The following is a 26,218-nucleotide window of genomic DNA, read 5'->3' on the forward strand; positions in this document are numbered from 1 at the left end:
ACCTACACTGGCTCCCAGTACGTTTCCGAGCACAATTCAAAGTGTTGGTGCTGACCTTTAAAGCCCTAAATGGCCTCGGTCCAGTATACCTGAAGGAGCATCTCCACCTCCATCGTTCTGCCTCAGACACTGAGGTCCAGCGCCGAGGGCCTTCTGGCGGTTCCCTCGCTACAAGAAGCCAAGTTACAGGGAACCAGGCAGAGGGCCTTCTCGGTAGTGGCACCCGCCCTGTGGAACGCCCTCCCATCAGATGCCAAAGAGAAAAATAACTACCAAACTTTTAAAAGACATCTGAAGGCAGCCCTGTTTAGGGAAGCTTTTAATGTTCAATAGGTTATTGCATTTTAGTGTTTTGTTGGAAGCCGGCCAGAGTGGGCAGGGTATAAATAAATTATTATTAGTATTATTATTATTATTATTAATTTATAGCCACCCTTCCTCCCAAAAAGGACAGCAAACACACAAACAAACAAACAAAAACAACTGAAACAGCTAAAAGCAATTCCAATATAGATGCATGCAATAATCCCATTTCAGAAACTTGTGCATATTAATTCCTGGGACAGCATCCAAGGTGTCAACCTGCTTGCACGACGAAGTTCTGTTTGCACAATGGGGCTCCCCTCCTCCTCCCTTTCCCCCTGCAGCTCCCCGCACACCCCCAAAATCTGTTCTGGGGCAGACTGAATGGATATTTTGGGGAGGAGGGAAATAGGAAGCCCCACACATCCACTGCTGCAACGCTGGGTATCTCCTGTGCAGAAGCGACAAGTGGAGCACTGGTAAAGGAACAACAGCAGCAAGTCAGGGGTCAATTGGGCAGTTGCACTGGAAACAATTGTGTAAGCTACCATGCTCAAAGAACAGCTCATTTGATCAGGTGCAAAGTCCCATTGAAGCCTCCAGCTTGCCTGTTGCATTTCACTTTTGTAAACCTCTTCAGATTTCATAGGTTGCGGCATTAACTCAAATAAATAACAACCAAGATAATAGCAGTACTAATGATCTGGGCAGGGGCTTCCAGTAAGATTATACATTTTATAAGACTTTCTCTGTTGGATAACAGCCAAAGGATTACAGATGGAGTAGATACTTTGAGAAAAGTGTGTATCTTTGGTGTTCTAGAGTATAATCATTCTTCTGTGAGCTCATTTGCTATTTTAAGGATAAGTGGGTTTCTCCCACACAGATACTATTTGTGTATTTGGTCTTTTATATAAAAGTTGTGTGCAACACCTTTAAAGCAGGTGGGCACCCATTAGAAAGTCTGATTGCCTTGGCTAACAAAAAGAAAGGAGGGCCAGGATATTTATTACCTGTACTTCCAAAGTTCTCATCATTATGTTGACTTGGGTTTCTTGCTCGAATCATGTGGAATCAGCAGTTCTACAACATGGTCTCTACAAAATACTTCCACCTGGACTGATGGGGTCCTCAGGTTGCTGATGAATGGGTGGTGGTCCTACATTTTACCAAAATTACTATCTTCCATCACATCAAATTCTGCAATTCTAATGTTTAAAGAGTACTTTTATCACCATTTGCCAATTTTAAAAATGGTGTTTAACCATTTTTAGGCTGAGGGCCACACTAATCCATGGAGACCAAATGTAAAAGTGGATGTGGCCAAAGTGAAAAAGTGAGTGTGGGTGAACTGTAAAAGGAAGTGAGTCTCCCCCCTTTTTAAGGACACCTTCTGGAGGCTCCTGGGGGTCAGAAAAATTTTTTTTTCATACCATGCAATCACAGCAAGGGGGCTGTGGGAGTGATGGGGGTAGGAATGGGGGGGAGAATTGAGAGGTCATGAAACCTTCTGGAATTACAGTATTGCAGGAGCAGTCAGTTTAAAACAGGTTTTTGGGGGAGAATTTTTTTTAAAATGTTAACTTTGGAGGACCACAATAAACCTTTTGACACATCACAGCAAGGATCCACAGGAGTTTTTTAAAAAATTAAGATGCATATGATGGGAGGGTCAAAAGCCCACAAGTTAGCAACACCTGTTGATAACATTTCATTGAAACTGGCCAATCAAATGCAATGCTTTGCAAAATTCAAAAATCAGCGCAAATGTGAAACTGCTCAAAAAATAAAATATTGCACTAGAGTGCTATAATGATATGTGGTCTGTTTAATGATATAGTTGGTATATCAAGGCCTAGCAGCTTTTAGTTGCTTTATTTGCTGTAACCAAATTCTTGATGGCTTGACAACTTAAGGATCCCAGGCAACCCACAAGGAAACAATGGCTCTTAGAAGTGTGGGAGATTCTTGTCATGAAAAAATTGACATTTCAAATTAAGCTAGATAGACAGTCTACCAGAAAATAATCATTTTAGGAAAATGTGGCATCCACTCATTATGTATTTTGGAGGGTTATGTTAGCTCTTAGCTCTGTTGAAATATGTGTATATATACCTATAATGATGAGCAATGAATGATATCAATTCTCTTAAATGGCTGGGGGCTGTTTACTTGCTTTGAACCCAGAGTTAGGTGTTCATGTTAATCAGGATATAATGTACTGCTTTACTGACAATCTCAAATAGAGAGAATGATAAAATGGCTAAGATGCCAATTTTACACTGATCTCCTTCATTCAATTTTGAAAGGTAATGGCACTCTTTGACCCTCGTAAAGTATAATCTCTTCAAACCAAGTAGACTGAGCAGTTTCCAAATTGCACAACATCACCCCTTGCAAACTAAGGTTTTAATGGCAATATTCCTATTTCAAAAATGCATAGTGTTCCAACATACCTGTGTCAAACCATTTTCCCCATGCACCTGTTGAAGGGTAGTACTTTCACATCCTGTTGCATGCTTATGACTTTCTATATGGTTTCTCAGTGGAGGAGCCATGGTGAACATCCAATGATGTCAACATGCAGTGGGACTTCCCTTTCTCCCCCCTGCCCCGCCCCGCAGCTCCTTGTGCACCTTGCAAATACACTCCTGTGAGTTGGGGAAAGCCCTGAGCATATTGCAGGGTGCAGGTGCTTTCAAGGTGGGAAAAGAAGGAATGAACCACTTTTGTCACAATGGATATCACCTCATACTTTTTCTTTACCCAGTGGTGTGCAGGATACTCTTTAAATAATAGTCTAAATATTAACTTTCAATCCTTGCAGGCTTTGACTGAATTCTAAAGAATGATTAGGTGCTTATACAAAAATAAAAAATAAAAATTGGAACCCTAGCATTACCATAGCTGGTTGATATTTTTTTTGGGGGGGGTGGGGGCCTGTCTTCTGAAAGGTTTGCAGCTGATCTTAAATTAGAGAATCCTTTTGTGAAAGAAAGAAATAACATCCCAACTCTACATTTGTAGTTGAGGTTTTCTTCTTCTTCAGATATTATTCTGAAGCATCCAATAATCATCTCCAATACATGAAAAGAGAGAAGTAAAGTTCAGTATTTTTCAATTCTCTATTAAGTTGTATTCAAATTGCAGAATTATGAGAGCTCTTAAAAGAGTGTCCTTCTATCATCATCTGATCTATTGCTACATAGACCAAAGCAGTCAGAATGATAAAGGGATTATTTACAGAAAAACCCTAAGCAAAAACCCAGTTTATGAAACTTTAGTAGTAATTACATTACCTAATTGTTCCTCTAATCACTTAGACATGACTTGAAGAGGTATCAGTTTAAATGTATATAATTTATCAAAAACGTGTTACTTTGGACTGTATCCAAGTACATTATATTTAAGAGTACAACTACTGAAGTAAATGGACCTAAGTTAGCAATGTCAATCCAAGGGTTTACTCTGAACAGGACCAACATTGGACATAGTCCTCTATCTTTTTAACGGTCATCTATCATATATGGTCACAGGCCAAAGCCCCAGTTTTTTTGCAAAGACAAAAACTATGTTTAACAAAAACAAACAAAAGCACTGCCTCACATTTTTACATCCAGGGCAAGATGTGTTATAATAAATAGCCAGCCACAAGTGTTTGTTCAATACTGGTAAACTAGTTTTGCATACAGATTTTAATAGAAGCCCCAGCCTGAATAAACCCTGCACAAAGTTAAGTAAATATCAAGGCTACAACCCTACACAAAGTTGCACATCTGCCAGTCCTACTGAAGTCTGAGGAACCTATTTGTGGATAACTCTGGCAGAACCACAGCCAGCATTTGTGTAAAAAAATAAGCTCTCCCAATTCTCTATTCTGAAAAGGAAGAAAGCCTTTTCCAAAATCACTACCAGCAGTTCAACATCTATCTGTCCCACAAAAAGCAATTGTTATTGAAGATTAAAATCCAAAACGACTAAGGTCCTTCAAACTAGTAACAACAGTTAACCTAGAAAATACTAGTTACATAACAAAGATAATCAACAGAAAGGATATTGTATCTTTAAAACCCTATAAAGGTCTCTCTCTTTTTTGTAGACACTTATAAAAAACATGGTGGAATGTTATCCAACATAACTGGACCCCAATCTTCTAAAAATGACACAGAGCAAGAAGGCCTCCCAAAAATTGTCTTGAAACGCAACTATCTATTGAATTCACATATTTTAGCCCCATTGTTATGTTGAAAATGAATACAATCTTACATTTTAGGAAAACTTTAAATCTAAAACTGATTTTAATCTACAGTGTAAGTGTCTCAACTTGTAAATGAAAGCTTTGATGATCTCTCTTATGCCCCACAAGCACTTACTCCAAAATATTGTTTACATGGAATGCAACCAGACTAAAATGGGAATGGGATAGTGGATTCAATTGTGGTAGGTAGCAGATAGCCACAGATCTGGCAATACTGCTTTCAGATATTGGATTACAATTATATTTATGTAGTCCACCATTTAAGTCTGGATCTGAATGTTTCTGACCTTTCCACAACCATTTCTGAAAGAAAGCAAATGTATTTGGGCTAAGTTTTAGCAACAACTGAGTTGGCCATTTTCAATGTATTTCTTTATGAGAACACTTTGAAATTATTCCCATACAAGCATAAATATAAAAACCTCTGGGTTGGAATTGTTCAATCACACAAATTTTTAGAGACAATCTCTGGACAGATAGCCAGAACTACTGCTGACAAACATTTCCTCAGAAATTCATAGCGGTGACCAGTTCCAATGCAAGATCTTCCATTCATGCATCTCTACTGAAATCATTCCAAATGAACTCCCAAAGAGACATACACAATGCTAGAAGCAGAAGCAAGTGTGTAGATGATGTTCAAGTATCTCTATAGCTTAGAAATGTATTTCTGGGTCCATAGTGGCACCACAGTTTTATCTTCCTATTCATGCTGAGCTTGACTCTTAGTAAATACTCCTTGGTGCCCACTTAGCAATGCTCTCCTTATGACAAGGTATGTACTTTAATATACAACTATTTATAATAAATGAGCCCAAACAGTATACTGCAAAATCCTTATCACATAGGAGTATGAGCTAGGCTAAGTTATGTATCCAAACAGTAGTTGTAGGAAGTAGACAGTATGTGCGTGTATGTCTCAGTTCCGTAATTCAGTACCTGAAAAAGAAATGTATTTGGGCCTATACTGGAAGCGAGGGAAGGAAGGTTTAAGATTGCTCTGCATCTGGAAACTGATGCATTTCACGTTCTGACAGTCTTGTGCAGCCTGATGCTCTACTTACTCAGAAGTAAATTCCACTGAGATTAATGGCATTTACTCCCATGTAAGTGTGCACAAGCCTGTAGCCATAATCTATGTTTCTGACAGTCTGTCTCTAAGGAGACTGGAGTCCCCTGCTGAACAGGAAAAAGAAGCTAGATATCTCTGTTCTGCATATCTATTTACAGGCTCTTCAGATTCAGGGCATGTGGGTCTCTGTGAGACTTACCGGTACTCTTGCGGTAACAATTCTGAAAGAGGAAGGGGGAAAGTCCTGCAGGAGATTTACCTACCCATCTATATCAAAATGCAACATTCAGAGCAGGACAAAATTGCCTGTTAGGTGTTGAAGATGCCTGTTCATAGGGATCTGTCAATCCCTTTGTCTCTAATGTTTGCCTGGCTGTCTTCAGGAATCCTAGGGATCCCTTGCTGGAACAGGAAGCAACCAGAGTTGGGGCTGGCCACTTCTGAATCAGGCTGTCAATCGCAGGGTTAGGTAGTTCAAGGGGCTGGTGGCAAGGGGGTCACCCTTTGAAGTCATGACTGTCCCAGTGTCAAGCATCTGAAGGGTAGCCTATGTGACTTATTTTTTTAAAAAACAACAACCCTCAAGGTTATAAAAACTGCAAAGAGGGGAGAGGAAGAAATCACTGTGGGCCAAAGGTTTAGGAATGTGCATTTCTGTAGATCGGTCATCCCTGCAAGTCCCTTTGTCTGCCAGGCTCTCTTCTCCTTTTTTTTATTTTTAAGGAGGCCACCTTGGAAGAAGAAAAAGAAGAAGAGGGGGGTAGGGGGGTTGGGAAGCCTCCCGGGGGAGATCTGCCTACCCCCCCCCCGTTCCCCCATAGCCCCCTTCCTCCTTTGTTTGCCTATATCTTGTCTCCTTTGCCTTTGCCTTTGCTGACCTACGAAGGGCTCGGAGGGCTACCGGAGCCCCAGCGAGGCCTGCTCGCTCGCTCGCCCGAGATCCCAGCTCTCCTCCTGGCGAGCAGTTGCAAGGCCCCGTGCAAGCGGGATCTGGAAAGGAGGCGGGGGGGGGGAACACGACGGAGCCCGGACTCTCCCCTCCCCTCAGCCCCCTTTCGCCTCACGCACTTCGCACCGTCACCCACCCACCCGCTCCAGGCCCGAAGCGTCTCCCTCCGCCCGCCCCTCCCTGGCGGGGCCGCCACAGAGCTCAGGCGACGAGGCCCCACCAAGGAGCCCGGGCCCGCCTCCCGTCCCCCTCCGCCGCTGGATTCTTACCGGCGGCCCGAAGCTGGGGAAAGAGTAGGGCGGCGGCGGCGGCGCGATGACGACGACGGTGGCAGAGGAAGGCGAGGGCGGCGGGGGAAGAAGAGGTGATGGGGGGCTCAGAGCCCCCAGGCCGCGGCTCCGGCTCCTGCCCCGGGCACCATGATGGCGGCGGCAGCAGCAAGCAGCAGCAGCAGCGATGGCTCCCTTCCTGCAAGAAGCTGCTGCGGCGGCGGCGGGCGGCAGGCCGGTCGGGGAAAGCGCAGCCGCCTCAGCCTCCTACTGGCGGTGACAGCGACGGGCCGAGAGAGAGAGCGAGAGAGCGCCGCCGCGGTGCAGCTTGGGAAATCGCCCGCAGGATCCGAACCCGCCACCAGAAGCAGGGCTAGCTGCTGCTGCTCTCTCCCCCTGAAGGGAAGGTGGGTGAAAGAGCGAGAGGAGTAGTAACAGAGAAGTGGAAGGCCCAGGGAGGGGAAGGGGAAGGCTTCGGAGGTCTCAGCCGCAGGACTTGTTTCTGGGTGCTGGGGACTCTGAGCGTGTGCCCCTCCATCCCAAATCTCGGAGTGAACTGCAGCCACCAGCGTCAAAGACTAATTCGATTAATCGGTGTGGTTTCTAGGTCAGCTTGGACTTCTGACTTGAAATTCAGCACTTGGAGATCAAGGAGGTGGGGAGAGAAGAGAATAGCAAGGGGGCCTACCTAAAAAGTGCAGAGGAGAGTGCAGGGAGGGAGTAGATGCTACAACTGCATTCGGGTGAACAAGGTTAAAGGGTGTTAGGTAGTCCTATCTTGGGTTATTCCACACACCCGATGTCCCCAAACTGACAAGAAAACCGTAGATGGAACACGGTAAGGCACACAAAAAAGTGCACCAGCATCATCATGCAAGAGTTGGCCAGAAATAATTTATAATTTATAAAAAGAGAAATCCACAGTTGCAGAGCCACATCTGAAAAGGCCCTGTTGCCGATGCCCACCAATCTGGTCTTCACTAACAGTAAGCCAGAAAGCAAAGCCTGCTACTGATCTAATGGATCAGGTAGGTTCATTTCAATACAGTAGTGAGTGACTAAACAGCTGGTAGTTTCCTCTTCTAGGATGAATTCAGATGTGTTGTAGTGAGATTTTGGCCTCCCAGCACCTGCATAATCCCTACAGCATGCTTAGATCATGCTGCTAGAGCTAGAGCTATTCTCCAGAAGTTTGTCACTACAACTCCCATCAGCTCCACCCAGCATTTCCTTTGTTTCTGGGTGGTTGAGTTGCACTCTAATACATCTGGTGGATACCAAGTTGGGGAAAGCTGCATTACAAAGCTGAAGAGACAACGTATTAAAAAAAAAAGCCTACAATCTATACTCATGGCATTTTTACAAGTATTAAAAAATATATACCAGCCCATCTATGCACATATACATTGAGTGGTGACTCTGACAGGCAATTTGCCCAGAACTGTTACTCATCCTAAGCAAGCAGCTAACAATAAGATACTTAGGCTGCAATGCTAAACACACACACAAACTGCACTTCTCATATGGGGTACTTCCTAACTGGTGGCTCTTAACGCTACCCAGTAGTCCTCCCACTGTTAGATATATGCAGAATTGTAATTGACTTTTCACATTTTTTGGTTAAAAGTGTTGTATGTTTCATCTACACTACTAAGTGTGATGCAGCTTTATGGGCAGGAAAGAGGCAATTCACCTGAGCACAGCATTTTTTGATTATCTTTTTCCAAACATTTAAAAAATTCATACCAAAGCACTTTTTCCATTTCAGGGGCACTGCACAATTACTTCAGTTATGTTAAAAAGTAGATGAAAAGGGTAAAATGGAAAAAACAAACAAACACAGTGATAAAATGGCACAGACTGAAACGGCAGTTTGGGCTTTTAAAAATCATTTTGTACATTTGAGTTAAGACTTTTTTCATTCGTGTGCTGTTGCTCAATTTCTTTTTTTTTAAAGTAGGCAAATATACAAATTAAATATTGCCAAAAAGCTGTGTAAATGAAATGGCCCCAACCAGAAAGGTAATAGGTAAAATTAGTGCTAGACTGGGACCTAGGAGCCTGGGGTTCAAATCCCTACTCACCAATGAAGCTTACTGTGTGACCTTGGGCCAGTCACACCCAGCCTAACCTACCTCACAGGATTGTTATGAGGATAAAATGGGGAGGTAGATAACAATGTACACTACTTTGAGGGAGGAAAGATGAGATATAAATGGAATAACAAATAAATAATATCCCTAACACATCAAGGCCACTTTACATGCCTCTTAACACAGATGGGAAATATTGGATATTGCAGTGCTGTGCTGTTGCTTCCACAGGAGTCTAATTTTCTGGGTAGACTGATGAAACACAGGAGAGCAACAGTTGAAGAGAATGTAATAAAGATGCCATATTTTCCATAGGAAATAGTGTGGATGCACTTATAGACAGCATTTTATACTCCCCACATCCATGAGTATTAGGAAGTTCCAGGGCAGACTTTTATTTGATGATGTTCCTTCTGAGGAGAGTGTACTGGAGACAAAGAGAAGAGACACATGAATATGTAAATAATAGTATACTCAAGTGTAATATACTTTTTATAGAATGTTCCACTTTTTACAGGCGCTGCCTCTTTGCTGACAAATTTTGTTCTGCTTCCAGCTTCTTTCCTTTGTTGCATCTTTTAAAAAGGAATTTAGATTCCTCAGAGCCAAGCTAGACATAAGGAGAAAAGATGTTTAAACAAAGATGTTTAAGCCTGCATCTGTCCCAATCACACTGCTTGTAGGGTTGGTGGATAATAAGCTATGGGGCAGTGGGAGAAAAAGTGTTAGCGTCTCCCAGCCCATGTTATCCTTTTCCAGTTAATACCAGACTCTCATTTTCTACATGACTGGGACAGATCTGGGTTTAAGTACACAGCCTGCCACCATCATGACTAGCTTTGCCTCTAATGAGAAATAGAATGAAAGGCCTCCAGCGCAACAAAAGCCACTCCTTTTTCCGAAGCTGCATCATCTGGAATCCTTTCTCAAATTTGTTTGGCAGCCTGTAGTTAGTTAAATTGCAGGGAAATTATGGTGAAGGCACTGGAACAAATGTCAGCAGGTCTGCGATGTTTCTGATACTTCCACAGCTCTCCCACACTCCCAAGATCTTCAGCAACATACTACTATGGTAGTGCCGTTGTGCTGAGATTATCATCTCTCAAGACTTTGTGTATCGCTGAATAAACTTGATTAATCAGTAGTGATGGCCAGTTGATATTCCTGGAGTCGCCTGCCTGTCACACTGTGTGCCAGGATTGCACCCTTTTGCAGTTTGTAGACCACAAAACTGAAATACTAGTAATTAATGAGCACCAAATTAAACTATTTCCTTAACTGTTGGGCCTGAACTAGTATCTCACACTGAAATGAACTAATACAAACAATTTATAAACATTTCACAGGAATCATAGAATAAATATCCACAAATATTTTAATATCATTTTATGAAATACAATCTAAATATTTTTACTTAGGCTGCAATCCTGAACACAGTTACAGAGGGAACAGGCACAAAGGTGTTCTCTTGAGTTTCCATGAAATGTTCTTCAAATGTCAGCGCTTTGAATTGTGCCCAGAAATAAACAGGTAGCTTATTAAGCTATTGTAACATGTGCTGTCTATGACAGACTCTGGTCAATAGTCTGGCTACAGCATTCTGAAGCAGCTGAGGTTTTCAAACACTCTTCAAATACAGAACCAGTGGTTACAGCTGTCCTAACAATATAACCAAGGCGTGTGTTGCCATGGCTAGATCTGACATCCAAGAATGGAAACAGTAGTCATACCTGGGCAAATGCTCCTGGTCACTGTGCAAAACTGGTTTTACAAGTTCCGGGCTGAATTGAAGAATGCATCCAAATTATGACTGGGGGAACCTCTTTTTTTTGCAGATTGAAATTCAATTTATTTACCCTCACCACGACCATTAGCAATGTTGGGTTTGGACTTAGAATTTGAACAACTTCATTGAAATTAGATAGAAACAAGATATAGAGTAGGGTGTCATCTGCATATTGCTGATACTGAACCCTCCAGACCTGGATAATCTCACCCAATGGTTTCATGTAGATGTTAAATACCATGGAGGACAAGTTGAAACTTGAGGGACACCATAGGTCAGTAGCCAAGGCACTGAACAGGAGTTGCCCCAGCACCATGTTCAGGAACTGCTCCACCAAGTAGGACCAGAACCACCATAAAACAGGCTCCAAAGTTTCATCACAGCCACCCAGTCCAGAAACATAGCATGTGATGGTATGAAAAGCTACGAAGAGGTTGAGTAGAATCGACAATGACTGTGACATATTCCCTCCATCCAGTTCCTGGCAGAGATAATACACCAAGTGAACCAAAACTATATCTTATCTCATAACCTTTCAGGATTAACCCAGTCTCGTAACAGCTTATCAAAGATCACACCATATTATTATTGTACAAATAATACATTCTCAGAATGTTAATGTTCAAAACATTATCTAAAAGGTTATTTTAACACACAAAAGATGGATGGACACACACACACTTCAATAATTGATTCTATAGTAACAACCACCAATGTGGCACAAACATGCTATATGTAGTAATATTAAATAGGCACCCTCAATCTTAAATTGACACCAGTTCATTTAGTGAGAATTACTTCCAAAAAACTACAGGATCAGGCTGCAAGACATACAAATTATTTAAAAAGCCCTGTCATGGTCACGCAAGAGGGCAATTTCAGTACACACACATTTAAAACATAGGCAAGTTAGGAGCAGGAACAATTGTTGGAAGTTTATTTCAAGCAATGTTTTGCTTTGCTTGCTGAAACCCAAGCCTGTATAATCTAGTAGAATTAGACTTAACAGTATATATGTAACTGAGACACTAAAATGTTGTCAGATGTGGCAGAAAACAGATGTAGATTGTGCTCCCCACCTTACATGTCCTGTGTAAGAAGCCAAGCGGCACAAAAAACCAATGATACAAGTGTTGCAAAAATTATACAGGCTGCTGGAGAAAGAGAAACATATTAATAGAGATATTTGCAAATATCACAGACATTTCTATGCGTCATAGAAGGAGCAACATACAGTGGTACCTCGGGTTACATAAGCTTCAGGTTACAGACTCCACTAACCCAGAAATATTACCTCAGGTTAAGAACTTTGCTTCAGGATGAGAACAGAAATCGTGCAGTGGCGGTGCAGCGGCAGCAGGAGGCCCAATTAGCTAAAGTGGTGCTTCAGGTTAAGAACAGTTTCAGGTTAAGAACAGACCTCCAGAACGAATTAAGTTCTTAACCCGAGGTACCACTGTATAGCTTCAGCTAAAAAGGATGCACATCTATAACGAATGGCTGCACATCTATAACGAAAAGACTAAAAATTTAGACATTTCTAACATGTAACCATGCGACATGAAGCGCTGCATATTTTGCCAGATACAAACAGAGCAGTCTGGCTACAGAATATGTGAAAATGGCTTAAGGATTGCTTAGAACAAGCTCTGATTTTTACTCTTATTTTCATGTAGCATACAGCTGAATATTTAGTTCATTACATAATATGCCACCTTCCACTGATATGAAATAAATTATTAATTTTGGCACATTTATTTATTTGTTATTGTACTGGTTTGTGTATTCTGACTAACATGAATCATCGTTGCACATTACATCTGGGAAAAATGTTGAAGGAAGGGCACACTTCCCATCTTGTACTTTTATCAGTAATGTACCTGCCATATGTTGCATTTAGTCTTTCCCACGGTAGCACACAGCTAACACAACAACAAACATGGATCAGTTCCCCTTCAAGTCTCTTTGAGCGTGTCAGAACTGTAAGGGAAATAACATTTTAGCCACCATTTTGAATTGGGGGTGTCCTGAAAGCAGACCACATAGTAAATCTGCAACACCTTTCCAATTCTATGGAACCACATAAACCAAAAAAATCCGGTACAGTATATAATTTTTTGCCTGTGGCTTTTATGGCAACCCTTGAACTAATATATAGATCTCCTTGAAAAGCTTGTAGTGACTTGTATGCTGCTGTTTTTCCTGCCATACCTGTTTCATTTTAACCATGGTTTAACACACAGTCCAGCAATTGCAGCACTAGGCATGTGCAAGCCTTCAGCATCAGGCCAGAAATAATAAATCTGTGCTCCCCTGAATTTTTTATTTTTGTTTTGCTGTACAGAAAGCAGGGGTGAGGTTGAGATCACGTAGAGAAACAAATCTGACATCCTGCTAGAGCTGTTGAAAAAGTTGTGGCTCGTGGATCTATCAGAAGTGGATATGAAACTTTCAGCCTTGATTCTTCCAGTTCACCTAACACACCTGATACTTAGTATGTAATTTACCTTTTTCTGCCAACAATTGCATTCCATAATGGCTGGCAGTTCCAGAGTTCAGATTAAAGATCCCAGCTGCTCAACAATGCGGATCCTACTTAGATGCAACAGGAGAGAAGAATTATGGCAGAGTCTGGGACAGGAGGGAAGCTGTAGGTAGAAGGGGCATTTGACAGTTGCAGAGTCTCCAGACTCTGTTTAGAAGGGGGAGTTTACAATGACTTTAACACCCCATTTTCACACAAGATGATGTTTGTTATGTGGTACCTATTTCTTTACAGATTCCTGTGAAAATGTCGTGATAACCATTGCAAATTGTTCTGCCTTATTTTTGTGTGTGTTAGGCTACTTTGGAATACTTTGACACTAGGGGGCAATATGTAATCAAACATTTCTTTTACCTAAATACTTTTCATTCTAAAGAAACAAATTTTGGTAGACACTAGTCGGAAGATGTACGGTTATTCACATCTGGGTTTATAAATTGTGTTTGTTTGCCAGTAAGTAATTTTTACTACATTCATAAATCAAAACTGTGCCCAAAAATTAATTACAAGAGAGTATACAGTATTTAGACACCACAGTTCAATGGGTAAGTGGAGTTAAAAAGCACAAAGAGCCTATTCAGTCTATCTCAAATTTTAAGCAGAAAGAATAGTCTATTCCTCACAACTTTTCCTTACCTTGAGAAGCTATGCAGTATCTAGCAAATGTTCAGATGATCCAAGGCTGCTGCTCCATATCTACCTCTCCAACAATCTGTCCTAAATTTTTCATAGCAGAAATTTCAATTTGTGAGCTCACACCTGTACTGTGGAGTGGGGGCAGGGACTACAGAGGTCCTTGGCTACAAAACAGGTCTGAATAATTATTTTTGCAATCCAGCATGTTTAATATTGTCAAATTATTGTTGAAATATCCATTTCTGTAAGGTAGTTGGAGTCAGGAGTCAATTGTCTGAGATGTCAAAACAGGTATCTGGAATACCATGTTGATACTGAATATAGAAAGCAAAATGCCCAAGAAGTATCTGAGCATCTATGTGCAGTATATATTCCTTATGCAAATATTAGCTTACTAGTTTACCTGTCTGAAAAATTATTGGAGAGAAATCCATGATAGTTGATAGTTAATATTAGCTAGCTTACTTGCTAATGGTTGATGCAGGCACATGTTCCATTTGTCTTGTAAATGTTCCACTTCTAATACTTAATCTTCATATAGATGCTGACATTCTGAAGCACAGAGCAAGCCACTATGATTGTTGGCATACTCCCGACAGCTTTCCCTGGATACTTCAAAATAGCAAAATGTACTGAACTAACAGCTTGTCTTTTTGGGCACCATAGTAACACAGTTAAACTCTCTAAAACTGAGCTTAATACGAGTTAAGGTTTTTCAAATATGGCAGGCTAGAGAGAGGTTCTATCAACTGCTATAGTATTTGCAGGTACGGTAGGAATATGTTCCTATCCATACACTTGTAGAAACATTGTTGATGGGCTATGCACACAATTTTCCTTTTGCTGAGTAGCCAACATTTCAACAACACACAATTAGACCAATTTGAAACAGAAACAGACTTGGTTCACAGTACTGCAGAGTGAAATGAGAGCCTATAGGGGATGCCAGCTTTTCTGAGATATGTTGGAAAGTCAATTTGCTCCAGAGTCTCAAGAAACCAAAGTGAGGCAAACCTTTAAAAATGCTAAAATCCTGCTTTATTAAAGCAGTACATAAAGTTTTTAATGCCTTATGTGTTTCAGGTATAACTTGTCAGATGCAATGCTTGTTTTGTGTTTTTGTCATATCAAAGTTCTCTCCTTTTACAGAAAACTTCTGCTAACGAGACTTTTTGGTCTGCTCCAATAAAAAAAGTTAGTACAGTACCTTGAAGCTGCACTCTCCTTCAGTGTCTTGGGGAAATTGGCAGTACCCTTCTTGCCTCCTCCACTGCTTTGAGGGCAGTCCAAGAAGTACAATTCATCGTTATAATAATATATTATATACAGGATCCCCAGCAATATGATGAAGCATCCTTGCTGAGGCTAGTTAGATCTAGGTTGGGACAGCGCCTGGATGGAAGACTGTCTGAGAACAACATGCACACTCCCTTAAATTCTACAAAAACTAAAAATTGCAAACAATACTCTCCATAAAGTATTGGACAGATAAGATGCGGGAGTCTGCTGTTACTGAGAATGAACGAGAATGCAGGAGGGCAATAAGCTTATTACTGATAGCCCAATCCATCTTTTAGGTTACATCTGAAGCAGTGCATCAACCAGCATCCTCATCTAAAATAGGACTGATGTACAGTGGTACCTCGGGTGACATACTCTTCAGGTTAAATATGCTTCAGGTTACAGACTCCGCTAACCTAGAAAAATTCCTCGGGTTAAGAACTTTGCTTCAGGATGAGAACAGAAATCGTGCAGCAGCGGAGCAGCAGCAGGAGGAGGCCCCATTAGCTAAAGTGGTGCTTCAGGTTAAGAACAGTTTCAGGTTAAGAACAGACCTGTAGAACAAATTAAGTTCTTAACCTGAGGTACCACTGTACTAGTTTACTTTGAGCAAAAATGAATTTGAGGTTACTTTTTTTTAGAGGGAGAGAGAGATGTATATTAGCAATCAAGAATTTGAGTCCCACATTAAATGAAAATGTACTTCTTAAAAAGTAAATGAAGCCCAATATAGGATACAACCATTTTAATAATTGGACAATTCAAAATAAGTGCAAAAAATACAAAAAATAATAAAGTGTAGTTTTATTTAGCATTTGGCACAAAGCATACAACAACCTTTTGATCCCTTCTCAGATTTAATACAGTTAGCAAGAAAAAGGCATACTAATACATTTAAGTTATACAGCTTATGAAATAGAGGGGCGGGATAGGGGAAGGCACTAGGAAGATCAAGTGCATGGAAAATATTGACTCCAAGTGCCTAGTGGTATTAAATTAAGGCACGACTACTCTAGGAAGTTTACTAGAAAAATCTAACTTTGTAGCTGCTTATTGTTTTTTGGAATGTACAAGTTTTTACTCAGTTTTAGGACCCAGATTCTACAGTTCTTTGAAATGGAATGATTGGCAATAGATATATTTATCTTAAGGTGGATGAATTTTCCACTTAAACAATAAAGATGAAACCATTCTTAAAATAAGTTGTTAACCTTTAAAACCATACATCAAAAATTACATAAATTTAGCTGAAAACATTTTACTCTGGAAACCTGGTTTTATAACTGCAGCAAGAAACAAGATCTGATTTGGGGGAAATAAACAGATTAAGTAGTTCTTTTTGGAATATGTAAACTAATACAGTGTCATCATCCGAAATAATTAAATGCATACTTGACAAATGAATACTATTAATCTCAGAAGCTTTGCTACAATTATGTCTGGCATGATTCCACATTTACTCAAGTGACATTTTAAAGACTCCTATGCAGAAGAGCAAATGTGCATTAGATCTTTCCTACAGCTGGGAATTGGTGTCTTGCATTTTTAGATTCAGAGCGAGCAAGAGCAACCTTGCTTTTGAACACACTGTACCAGAGAAGACACCAAACAATTCATTCTATTCATTTCCCTTTCAAAAAAAAAACATAACTGGACAAAATGAGTGCAGTAAACAAAACAGATGCATATGCATATAAATGCAATTCACATTTATGTTGCTACAAGTGTAAGCAAAAGCAATTCAGATTAATAGTGTTCTTCCAGGTGGGGTGGAACGCTGTTACTATTCAACAAGGGGAATAATTTTATGTTCAGCTTAATCTTAAAAAGACACATTGATGCAGAACCAAATACTTTTAACCTAATGGATGATGCTGAGTAAATTTAAAGCTGGTGTTAAGCATTTTTACTGAGGTCAGTAACAGTAACTATTCAGTGCTAATTGTTCAATCATGTGCTGGCAATTAGAGAAATTCTATAATAGATTTCTATTGGTTTTAAATTCAAGCACAGAAACACCACATTGTATTGTATGGAGCACCCCCACTGTTTAAAAATTTGATATAAAGATTAAGCTAATTTTTTGGAAAAATGTTTCTTCAGAGATGCACAATGCATGTGTTATGTTACAGATGGTGCTTAAACTTTGAAAACATAATTTTGTGCCATGACAAAAAAAAAATAATGGGAAAAACATCAGCATATCTTATAGCATTACAATTGTGAAACAGCAACATATGAAGAAGGGGTACCTGGAAATGATTTACATAGTGCAAAGATTGTGGTTCAAGAGCCTAGTATGTTGAACAGTTTAGTTTATGTAATCATTGGAGCCAACTTGGATCCTCCTTATAGCCTTACCTCAAGAGAGAACTACAATGTTCAATTTGCTACTGCATGCAAAAGAAGCCACAAGGTGGCCATCAAGGAACAGAGACCAATTCTTTGTGCCCTACTTTCACAAATACACCAATTCCATGGTTTAATAATATAGCAACTTAGTATCCATGTTCATGCACTTGTGCTTCTGTTATCTGGCAATTTGCCACGAAGGACTGAGTTCCATACATCACATCTTGCTGAAACATTCTTTTGCATTTGTCCAAACTTGAATTCCCTTCATAGGAAATAGAAAAAACAAACAAAGAAAATGCTGGTTTTGAAGCAAGCTTTCAAGCTGACAGTTGGGTAGAATCAACTACCCAAATCCATGCATCCATGTCTACTTAAAAATCCTGGGAATTTTACACATGATGGAGGAGCACAAATCTTACATTCATCATGTAATGCATGCTCTATGCTTAAGCACAAACAGAATGTTCCTATCCCCAGAGCATAACAGAATAGGGCTGTGGAAGCAGGCTATTGAGTAATGCAGAGAGGAGTATCCTGAGGCTTCCCTTCCTGAGGGCAGAAACATGTATTAAATCTTCATACTGTGCTTCCCAAGTTTAAAACATTAGTCCAACAGACTTACCTTTTTGCACATGCTGATCTGCATTACAGCATAACTTATCAGGGCCTCTTTCAAGTCATGGTTCTTTTGCTCTTTGAAGCGTTCAATATCAGTCCAGGCACTTTTCATAAAGTCACTGCAATAAATGGAAAACAAATTAGTGCAAAAAATGCCTGCATCATGTAAGGCCAAGCTATCAATCCTGTTATTTACTGGATGAACAATTGCCACCATCCTACTCAATGTGAGAAGCAACTGTAGCTGCTCATGAGAAGGGGACATATTCAAGAAAGGTTGTGATTTTCAGTATTTTTTCAGGATTCCTTCTCTCATCTTTGCTAACTAATTGCAGTTGTGCATTTATCAATTTAATGTGTCATTAACTATCAATCCAGATTCTCCAATTAGCTCAACTGGGATCAGTTTTATATACAGGATTAAATTTTTGGATTAAAATACTGGATTAAAATTTTGGGGCCACATGACTACATGTAATTAATGCATTTCCCCCCTCATGCTTCTTTTACTGCTCGAGGCTCAGATGGAGATCTGGACAGCTTGCTACTTGGAATTTTAACCTTTCACGGAAGTATTTTATTGCTGTGGATTCTGGAATGTGGAAACTATTTCCTAAGCAGCCTTGGGGATTAAAATACAACTTAGTGTCTAAATATACAAATATGGGTAAGGGGGTGGGGGGAGGAAGGAAATAAGCAAGGTGGTCTCCAGGAGTTCCCTCTTGTGTATTCTGCACTGTTTGTTCTTTGGAAAGTTTTGAATAGTTTTACTGGCCAGCTGATGGGAGTTAACATTTTAAGTATTTTATTTCTAAACTGAAAACTTGATGCCTTTTTCAGTGACCAGATTGCATTTCCCAATCATTTTGACACAAAATGTCAATGTCTCTAAACATTTTATGAACAGCAGGTATGTTTAACAGTCATTATCTATCTATCATCCAACCAAGACCCCAAAGCTTGGAGGCAATACTTACATGGTTTAAGTGTATCAGCTTTGCATTCTTGAATAGAAATGAATGGTAGACATTCATCCTATGCAAGAAAGAAAAGGGGCTGCAATAATACACTGACAGATTTTCATTGACAGACCTTTTTCCAGATGAACTGTGTCAAGGACCTTGGAAGTCTACTGCTCAGTCCAAAGGCCTACATAGAGTAGCATTCTGTTCCCACAGTGTGCAAACATTTAAATGGCTATGAAAAGCCCACAAGCAGAACATGCCTGCAATAGCACTCCCCGGCTCATGCTCCCCGGCAACCAGGGCTCTGAAGCACACTGCCTCTGATACTGGAAATAAACAGCCATCATTTTAATCCCCTTTTAAAACCATCCCAGTTGGTCTCATCACTACATCTTCCAGGTTTAATTATGTGCTGTGCAAAAAACCTCATTTTGTTTGTCCTGAGCCTTCTACTATTTAGCTTCACTGAATGAGCCCAGGTTCTAACATTGTGAGAGACGGAGAAACACTTCTCTCCATCCACTTTCTTCACACCATGCATAATTTTATACATATTTTATATATATATATACACACACACACACACACACACACGTGTGTGTGTGTGTGTGTGTGTATATATACTTCGCAACTTTCCTTATAATAGTTTGCTCCAGCTTTTTGATTACATTAGTTGTGATTTTCTGCAGCTTTCCCCAGCCTTATGAGGCTCTCAGACACAACTTTCCATTCAGGGAAAGGGGTTTCAATCCAAACTGACAGTTCCGTGAAATGAACAAGGTGTGTGGGGATGGAGGAGGCAATTTTTGTCAATTCTCCCTGCATCTTCCCTTCTGTTTTGAAGAGTTTTCCAATCCTCCACAGAAGATTTTCAGGGGCACAATAAGTTGCAGGGGGAGGGAAAAACTGATGAGAAGCACCCTCCCTTCTGTGATGAATATTCCGTGAGCATAAGCCTACTCTCTGAATCCAACCCCAAACCATGTTCCCCCCAGACCTGAACAGCATCTATTAATTTGCATGGCAAAAGTAAAATACAAACTTGCCCTTCATTAAATGGAATAGATTATTCAGGGTCATGTGTATGCTGCAATTCTGTGGGAGAGCAGAACTCCAGCTTCCTGAGAATCTCAGCTTTCATTTTTAAAAGCAAAATTTGCTTGTGATTGCAAAGATCTGTTTGGAAGTGTCTGGGAAACATCTGCTGAAGCTTTCAAAGCCAGAGGGACTGCTGAAGGAGGGGGCCTTCAGTGTCCTATACAGTTCCTTGCCTCGCCTCATGCCTAACAAAGCCAGAATTATGCACAATAATAAAGATGGGGAGAATTCTGCTAAGAACTTGCTACCTATGCAAATACACAAAATTTACATAATTCATGCAGGTCACAGAGAAATCCACTACTCTTGGCATGAGGCCTGGTTTCCCTGGGTGCAAAATTTTTGTTTTTTTAAACTAAGATGTACAGATAACACTGAGCATATTGATCTTCTTAGCTGCAATCCTTACACAGGAAATCGTAAAAGCTGTTTTCCTCTGCAACAAATACATTGGTTTTGGAAATGTCAGCACTTATTTCCTAAGATTTTTGTTCCTAGCAAAACATCATTCTGTTTGTTCACGAGTAGCCTGCTAATAAATCTAACCTTAATAGGAAGCTACCTATGTTTTCTATAAAATCTCAAAGGGATTTTTTTTAGTCACCAAGTTTTCTCAGTGTGAAGAAGCATTATGTTTGTATTCTGTTCTGTGACAGAGAAGCCAGCCTGCTAAACGTATTACTATCTTAATAGAACACACACAATAAACCATGAAACATGCTTTGAAAGTGTTCAGCTTTCTCTCACGAGCAGTAGCTAAGAATGTGGAGTGATAGCCAACAAAAGTCATACTATTTAATAGGGCTACCCTGACTGAATATGTTCTTTTTGCAAGTGAAAGATTTTGCAAAAACTCATAAACACCAGAAATATATAAAAGTTGTGTGACAGATCCCAGATAGCTGCTTCCCTCGTATTTAGCATTTAACAGATAACCAAAGTTTCCAAAGATAGTCAGATGCTGGCAGCATACTGTCAGCTTGCACAAATATGACTTTCACACCTACATTTTCTTTAAACATGATCAACAGTTACCGGCTTTCTAAATTCTTTGCTTTGAGCTGCTCCTCTCCATCACGTATCTGTTCTTCGAGCACTTTTATCTTTGCTTCTCTTTGTTCTGGTGTTTCCTGGCCAAACAGCTTGCTGGTCATTCCCTTCAAGGAGAATGTTCTTACAGTCTGAAAACAGTAAACATATGTTCTAGGAAATTTGCTTTTCTGGAGGGGAAGGTGCCCAAATACATGAATAAGGAAAGCTTATAGGGCACACATAACTTCAAAATATTAAGCAGCATATAAAATGTATTCTATTTTTATCCCAGCTGTCTTTCAAAGAGCTCAGTGACAAATTTGGTTCTTCCAAACCCTGATTTCCTCACAGCCACCCTGTGAAGCAGTTTAGGCTGACTGCCCCCAAGGGCACCTAGTGCTCTTCACAGCCAAGGGGGAATTAGAACCTCCCTCATCCAAGTCACACACACTTAACAATGACACCAAGTTGGATCTCACACTGTCTAAAAGAGACAAACTGTTGAACCTAAATCAAGATTTATTTATTTTTAACTATATATCTTTACTTAATGCAGCATGGTACAACTCAGACCAAGAATATGCTGCCGGCTTACACATTCCCATCTCTGGAGCCAATTGCCTGCTCCATTTCTAAGCAACCATAATTGGACGAATTAGGCTAGCTTGGCAAACTAACGTTAAGCAGAAATAAAGATGAGAAGCAGGGAAAGAAAGAGAAGCATAGAGCAAGTCCACAGTCCTCCAAATAATGGTTCAGAGGATTCTGTGAAATGAACCAATGAAACAGTGGCTCCAACTCTAAAAAAAGCTATTACTGAATAAGTACTCCTCTTTCAGTAGTCCATGTTTATAGCTGAATGTTTAGGTTAAAAGGGAGTTAAGCTACTCCATTTGTTTCAGAAAGATTTAAGTAACCATATGCAAGGTTTCAGTCTTAGTGTTTTATTTTTTTACATACTGCTCTATTCCCAGTAGGGTCAGGGAGTATCAGTATCAAACTTTATTTTGGTCACAGACCAGCATATGATAAAACATATGGCTAAACTGAACACATAAGACTTAAAACAGGTAAGGGATAAAAACCAGTAATTAAAAGGAGATTATATCATACATACTTATGATTTACAATAAATGTAATATTTCCCATGGCTTATATCTTCCTTTCTATTCCTCCCCGACACGCATCCCTTCCATAACAGTTTTTTAAAAATGTGATTAAAATCCAAACAAACAGCTTCATGCCCCTTTGACTTACTCAAATGATCAACTCCATTCTCACAATCACCACAAACATATATGCTGTTAGACAAATAGAGCTATCCATAGTAGTACTCTGAATGCAGTACTGTGCATTCTCAAAATCTTGCCAATGAGATAAACTATGTCGATGTCAATAACACCAAGTACACAGAACACTCCTGTTTATCCAAATTCACTGGGTGCCTCCCAGTCCACTGAACAAGGGAAGTTGTTCGATAATATTTTAAAATGTCTAAAAGTAAAAAGTTTCTCCCCCCCCCTCTCTCCTGCCTCCCTCTAAGTTCAAAAACTGCACTTTATCGAGCAGCATGTAACACACCCTTGTGGTCAACACATACATTTTCCATACAGAAGTTTTGCATGAACAGCATAAATCGCTGTGAAATAAATTACAAAGATCTACAACTTGAGTAAGACCCTTCACAAGTCTCCTGTCAGCAAGCAATACATTAATGCCATTTAGTGTAAGAACCTGGCTTTCTCCAATTCTAGATTTTGGAAAGGAAATTGGAAAAAAATGAAACCAGGCTTACTCCCGTCGCCAATTCCTCACATTGCTGCTTCTTCGATGTCAGATCCTGAGCAGCCATTTCCAATTCATACTGAAGAAGTTCATGCTTCCTGCAAACAGCCCTAAAAATAATTCAATAAAAGAGATTCATGTGCAACTGTTTAAATCAGATTTTTAATGCACATCCTAACCAACATCTAGCCTGAATTTTAATAATCGCATCATCATTATTAATGCATTACTGATCCAATTGACATGCTAGGGAGAATTGTTCTCTCTGTTTCTTTCAACTCATTTTTACAGCCATATGCACCTCTGTCACATCCCATACAACCACTTTTATATGAGCCCCATTATTTCCCTATTACAAACAGATCTTGAGAATAGGCTGAGAAACAACTTGTTCCAGAATTCCATGTATGAGCAAGCTTTTGAACTCACCTGCACAATAATCTTTTACATTTGTAAACTGTTTACAAATGTGCTCAACTGCAATGCTTTAAACATAACTAGAATCATCATAGAAATTATGCTAATATGCTTACCGAAGAGCTTCTGCATAGAAGAGATATTCTTTCAGCTGGTCTGCATAATGTTCTTCCTCTTCTAGTATATCATCAATTGAAGCTGCATACCTTTTAAGAGAGCAAAACAGATAAAAGAGCCCCTGAAACTTCATCAGTGTTGTAAAATAATTATGTACTAGTCAAAAAACATATTTCTCACAACAACAAAATATATCGAAAAAGCACTTGTGAGAAATGCTCCTTAAAAGCCTTCCAAGCCATTTCTACAATAAAACATTAAATCTTATATTAGTAATATGTTTCCTGCTAAAAAGAAAGCAGTTTTATTGCAAGGGAGGGAAACCCAATAAAATAGGTTAAAGTATTTGACTGTCGCTCTTCAGTCAAACAGGCAGCTAAAAATATGAAATAAAAGATACCAACTGAATTTTACAAGACAACTATTACATTATGTTAGGTAGCCAATAAAGCAGGAGAAGAATTTTGGTGCTCACCTACTGATCAAATACTATTATACCAAATAACTTTAAGAAATGTTGCAGTGCAGACCAGAAAGGGGATGGTGTTCTGCCAATTTGAAAAAGCTTCCCCAGTGCTTTCCAGGATGCAAAATGTTGAAGAGACTTAAAAGAATACTCAGTGGGACACTTCTTGAAACTATAATCCTTGAGATGGAGGATCAGCTAACTTTGATAGACAGGCTCTGGCTTCCTAAGAGCCTCAGCTGTTACTCTTGGTTTCCAGGCATTACAGATGCAAAGATAGCCAGAGAGAAAAGCAGCCCGCAGCCCCCAACCCCTTCCATCGCCATTATGGTCAAAGCCCCTGCTGACTGCTTAAGCAGAGTTTTAAGTCCCACTGGCTTCAGAATGAGAGAGAATAAGCCTCAAGTTTTACCTTCCCGTACTGATCAATGCAAAATAAACATGTTGATAGCTCTGCCTACATGATGTTGTTGTTCATGATGATGATGATGATTTTACATTAAGATCCCTAAGACCACCATAAGATCCCAGGTGAGTTACACCATTGAAACACAATATTTAAACAGTTAACAACAACTTTCAATCACAAAAAGGTGAGTCCTAAAAATAGATGTATACTTTATGACAATATACACCTCAGATATCAATGGTCAAGGTAAAGAACATTCATTGGAAGCTGTACAGTGAAGGTGCCAGACACACCACTGTTGGGAGGGAGTTCCACAGCTCAGGGGCTGCCACAAAGAATGCTCTCTCACAGGTCTCCAGCCACTGAGGATAGAGAAACTACCAAGAGGGTACCCTCTGCCAATTTCATCACCCAAATCTGTAGGGAAAGAGGCAATCTTTCAGATACTTGGGGCCTGAAACATGTAGGGCTTTAAATGGCAACATATTAGGATAACTGAAAATTCCTCAGATTTTAAATTCCCTACAGAACCCATTTAAAAATTCAGGCAATAAATAGATGTGACTTTTAAAAAAACAAACCTATAAAGTTATATAGTATCTATGGAACAGCTATTGCTGTCAAACAAATGAAGAACATCAGGTTTCATTCTACCAGTTTCTGGCATAGTAGCTTAAAGGAAACTCTGGAAGCATTTCCAACTTCTTCTATAGTTTCAAAATAATAATAAAAAGAAATCCTTTTTAAGTCACCAGGGATTCCTTGGGCTACTTAATGCAACAGATTCTGAAGCAGTCCACAGCTAAAGCCAATGAAATACTGAACAGCCTACAGTGCTATTTTTCAAAACACACCATCTTCTCAAAACTACATTTTCCTACACATGCACCCCTTCTTAATGTGTCCATCTGGATTCCATCAACTCTCAGATAGTCAATACTTACACATCCATGTGATGGCCAGCACTCTGCAGCCCATCCCCCATCTCCTTCTCTATTGCACTCCATTCACTAGAGACAAAAAAGAAAAGGAAAAAAACCTTTAAATAAGAAACAACATAACACATGAAGGGTGAGAAAGTTAATAAGCTGCATCCTGTATGTAGTCTCTCCCCAGGTGGTATCTATATGGAGAAACCTCCAAGTTATACTTGGCTAAACTGCTGTACTTCCTCCGAGCAAGCAGTAGTTCTGAATGCAAAATTTGAAAGTCTGTTATAAGATATGTTATCCTGTCTTAAACACCACATGTAAAATATGACTTTTGAGAACTCCCAACAGTTTAAGGCCCCCAAAAGAAGCTTGTTTGAACATTTAAAACTGGAAAGCATCACCACGTTATTTTACTACACTTAAAAACAAATGACTTCCCAAAAGTTGAGAGAGAAGCACTCTTTCTCACCTTTATGTTATCACTAAATTTCCTACTGAATAAATCTTTAATTTTAAAAAGAAATATTTCCTCATCCATAGCCTGAAACATACTTTGATGGAGTTTGATTGTGCCTATTTGTTATCACCAGATCCATAGCAGGGTTTTAAAACAAAGATGGCACTTGCCTTTCAGCTCTACTAAATTAACCTTTCACCAAATATAGTCTGTTATTTTTTGGCAACATTGTGTCCATGAGTTTCAGTAATATTTTCTTAACGTCTTATATTATTTTGGTATGTCGTTTTATGCTAAAATCTCAGTAACATTTTTATTAAGATTACTGAAACCTACAGAAATCTTGCAAAGAAACCAAGCACTCCAAAAACTAAT

At 39.7% G+C, this 26,218-nt stretch overlaps 2 protein-coding genes across 4 annotated transcripts in view; both read right to left on the reverse strand.

The window, feature by feature from the left end:
• The window catches only part of ZNF148 (zinc finger protein 148), a 39,117-nt gene extending 27,180 nt beyond the window's left edge, over positions 1-11,937 (reverse strand). For 2 of the 3 annotated variants that reach the window (XM_081924979.1, XM_081924977.1), the window contains exon 1: positions 6,852-11,936. The gene's annotated coding sequence lies outside the window, so the exon portion shown is untranslated. Of the gene's footprint in view, positions 1-6,851 lie in introns of all 3 variants that reach the window. The other variant, XM_081924980.1, reaches the window with a different exon arrangement.
• Positions 11,938-15,981: 4,044 nt separating this feature from the next.
• Positions 15,982-26,218, reverse strand: part of SNX4 (sorting nexin 4) — a 29,615-nt gene continuing 19,378 nt past the window's right edge. Inside the window, exons 9-14 of the mRNA XM_081925301.1 lie at positions 25,399-25,464; positions 23,579-23,668; positions 23,056-23,155; positions 21,264-21,409; positions 18,170-18,284; positions 15,982-17,809 (exon numbers count right to left, since the gene is read on the reverse strand). Coding sequence (XP_081781427.1) covers positions 17,762-17,809; positions 18,170-18,284; positions 21,264-21,409; positions 23,056-23,155; positions 23,579-23,668; positions 25,399-25,464 — 565 coding nt within the window. The 3' untranslated portion in view covers positions 15,982-17,761. The remainder of the gene's footprint in view (positions 17,810-18,169; positions 18,285-21,263; positions 21,410-23,055; positions 23,156-23,578; positions 23,669-25,398; positions 25,465-26,218) is intronic.

This window comes from Podarcis melisellensis (assembly GCF_964234715.1).
Source record: "Podarcis melisellensis genome assembly, chromosome: 1".
NCBI lineage: Eukaryota > Metazoa > Chordata > Lepidosauria > Squamata > Lacertidae > Podarcis > Podarcis melisellensis.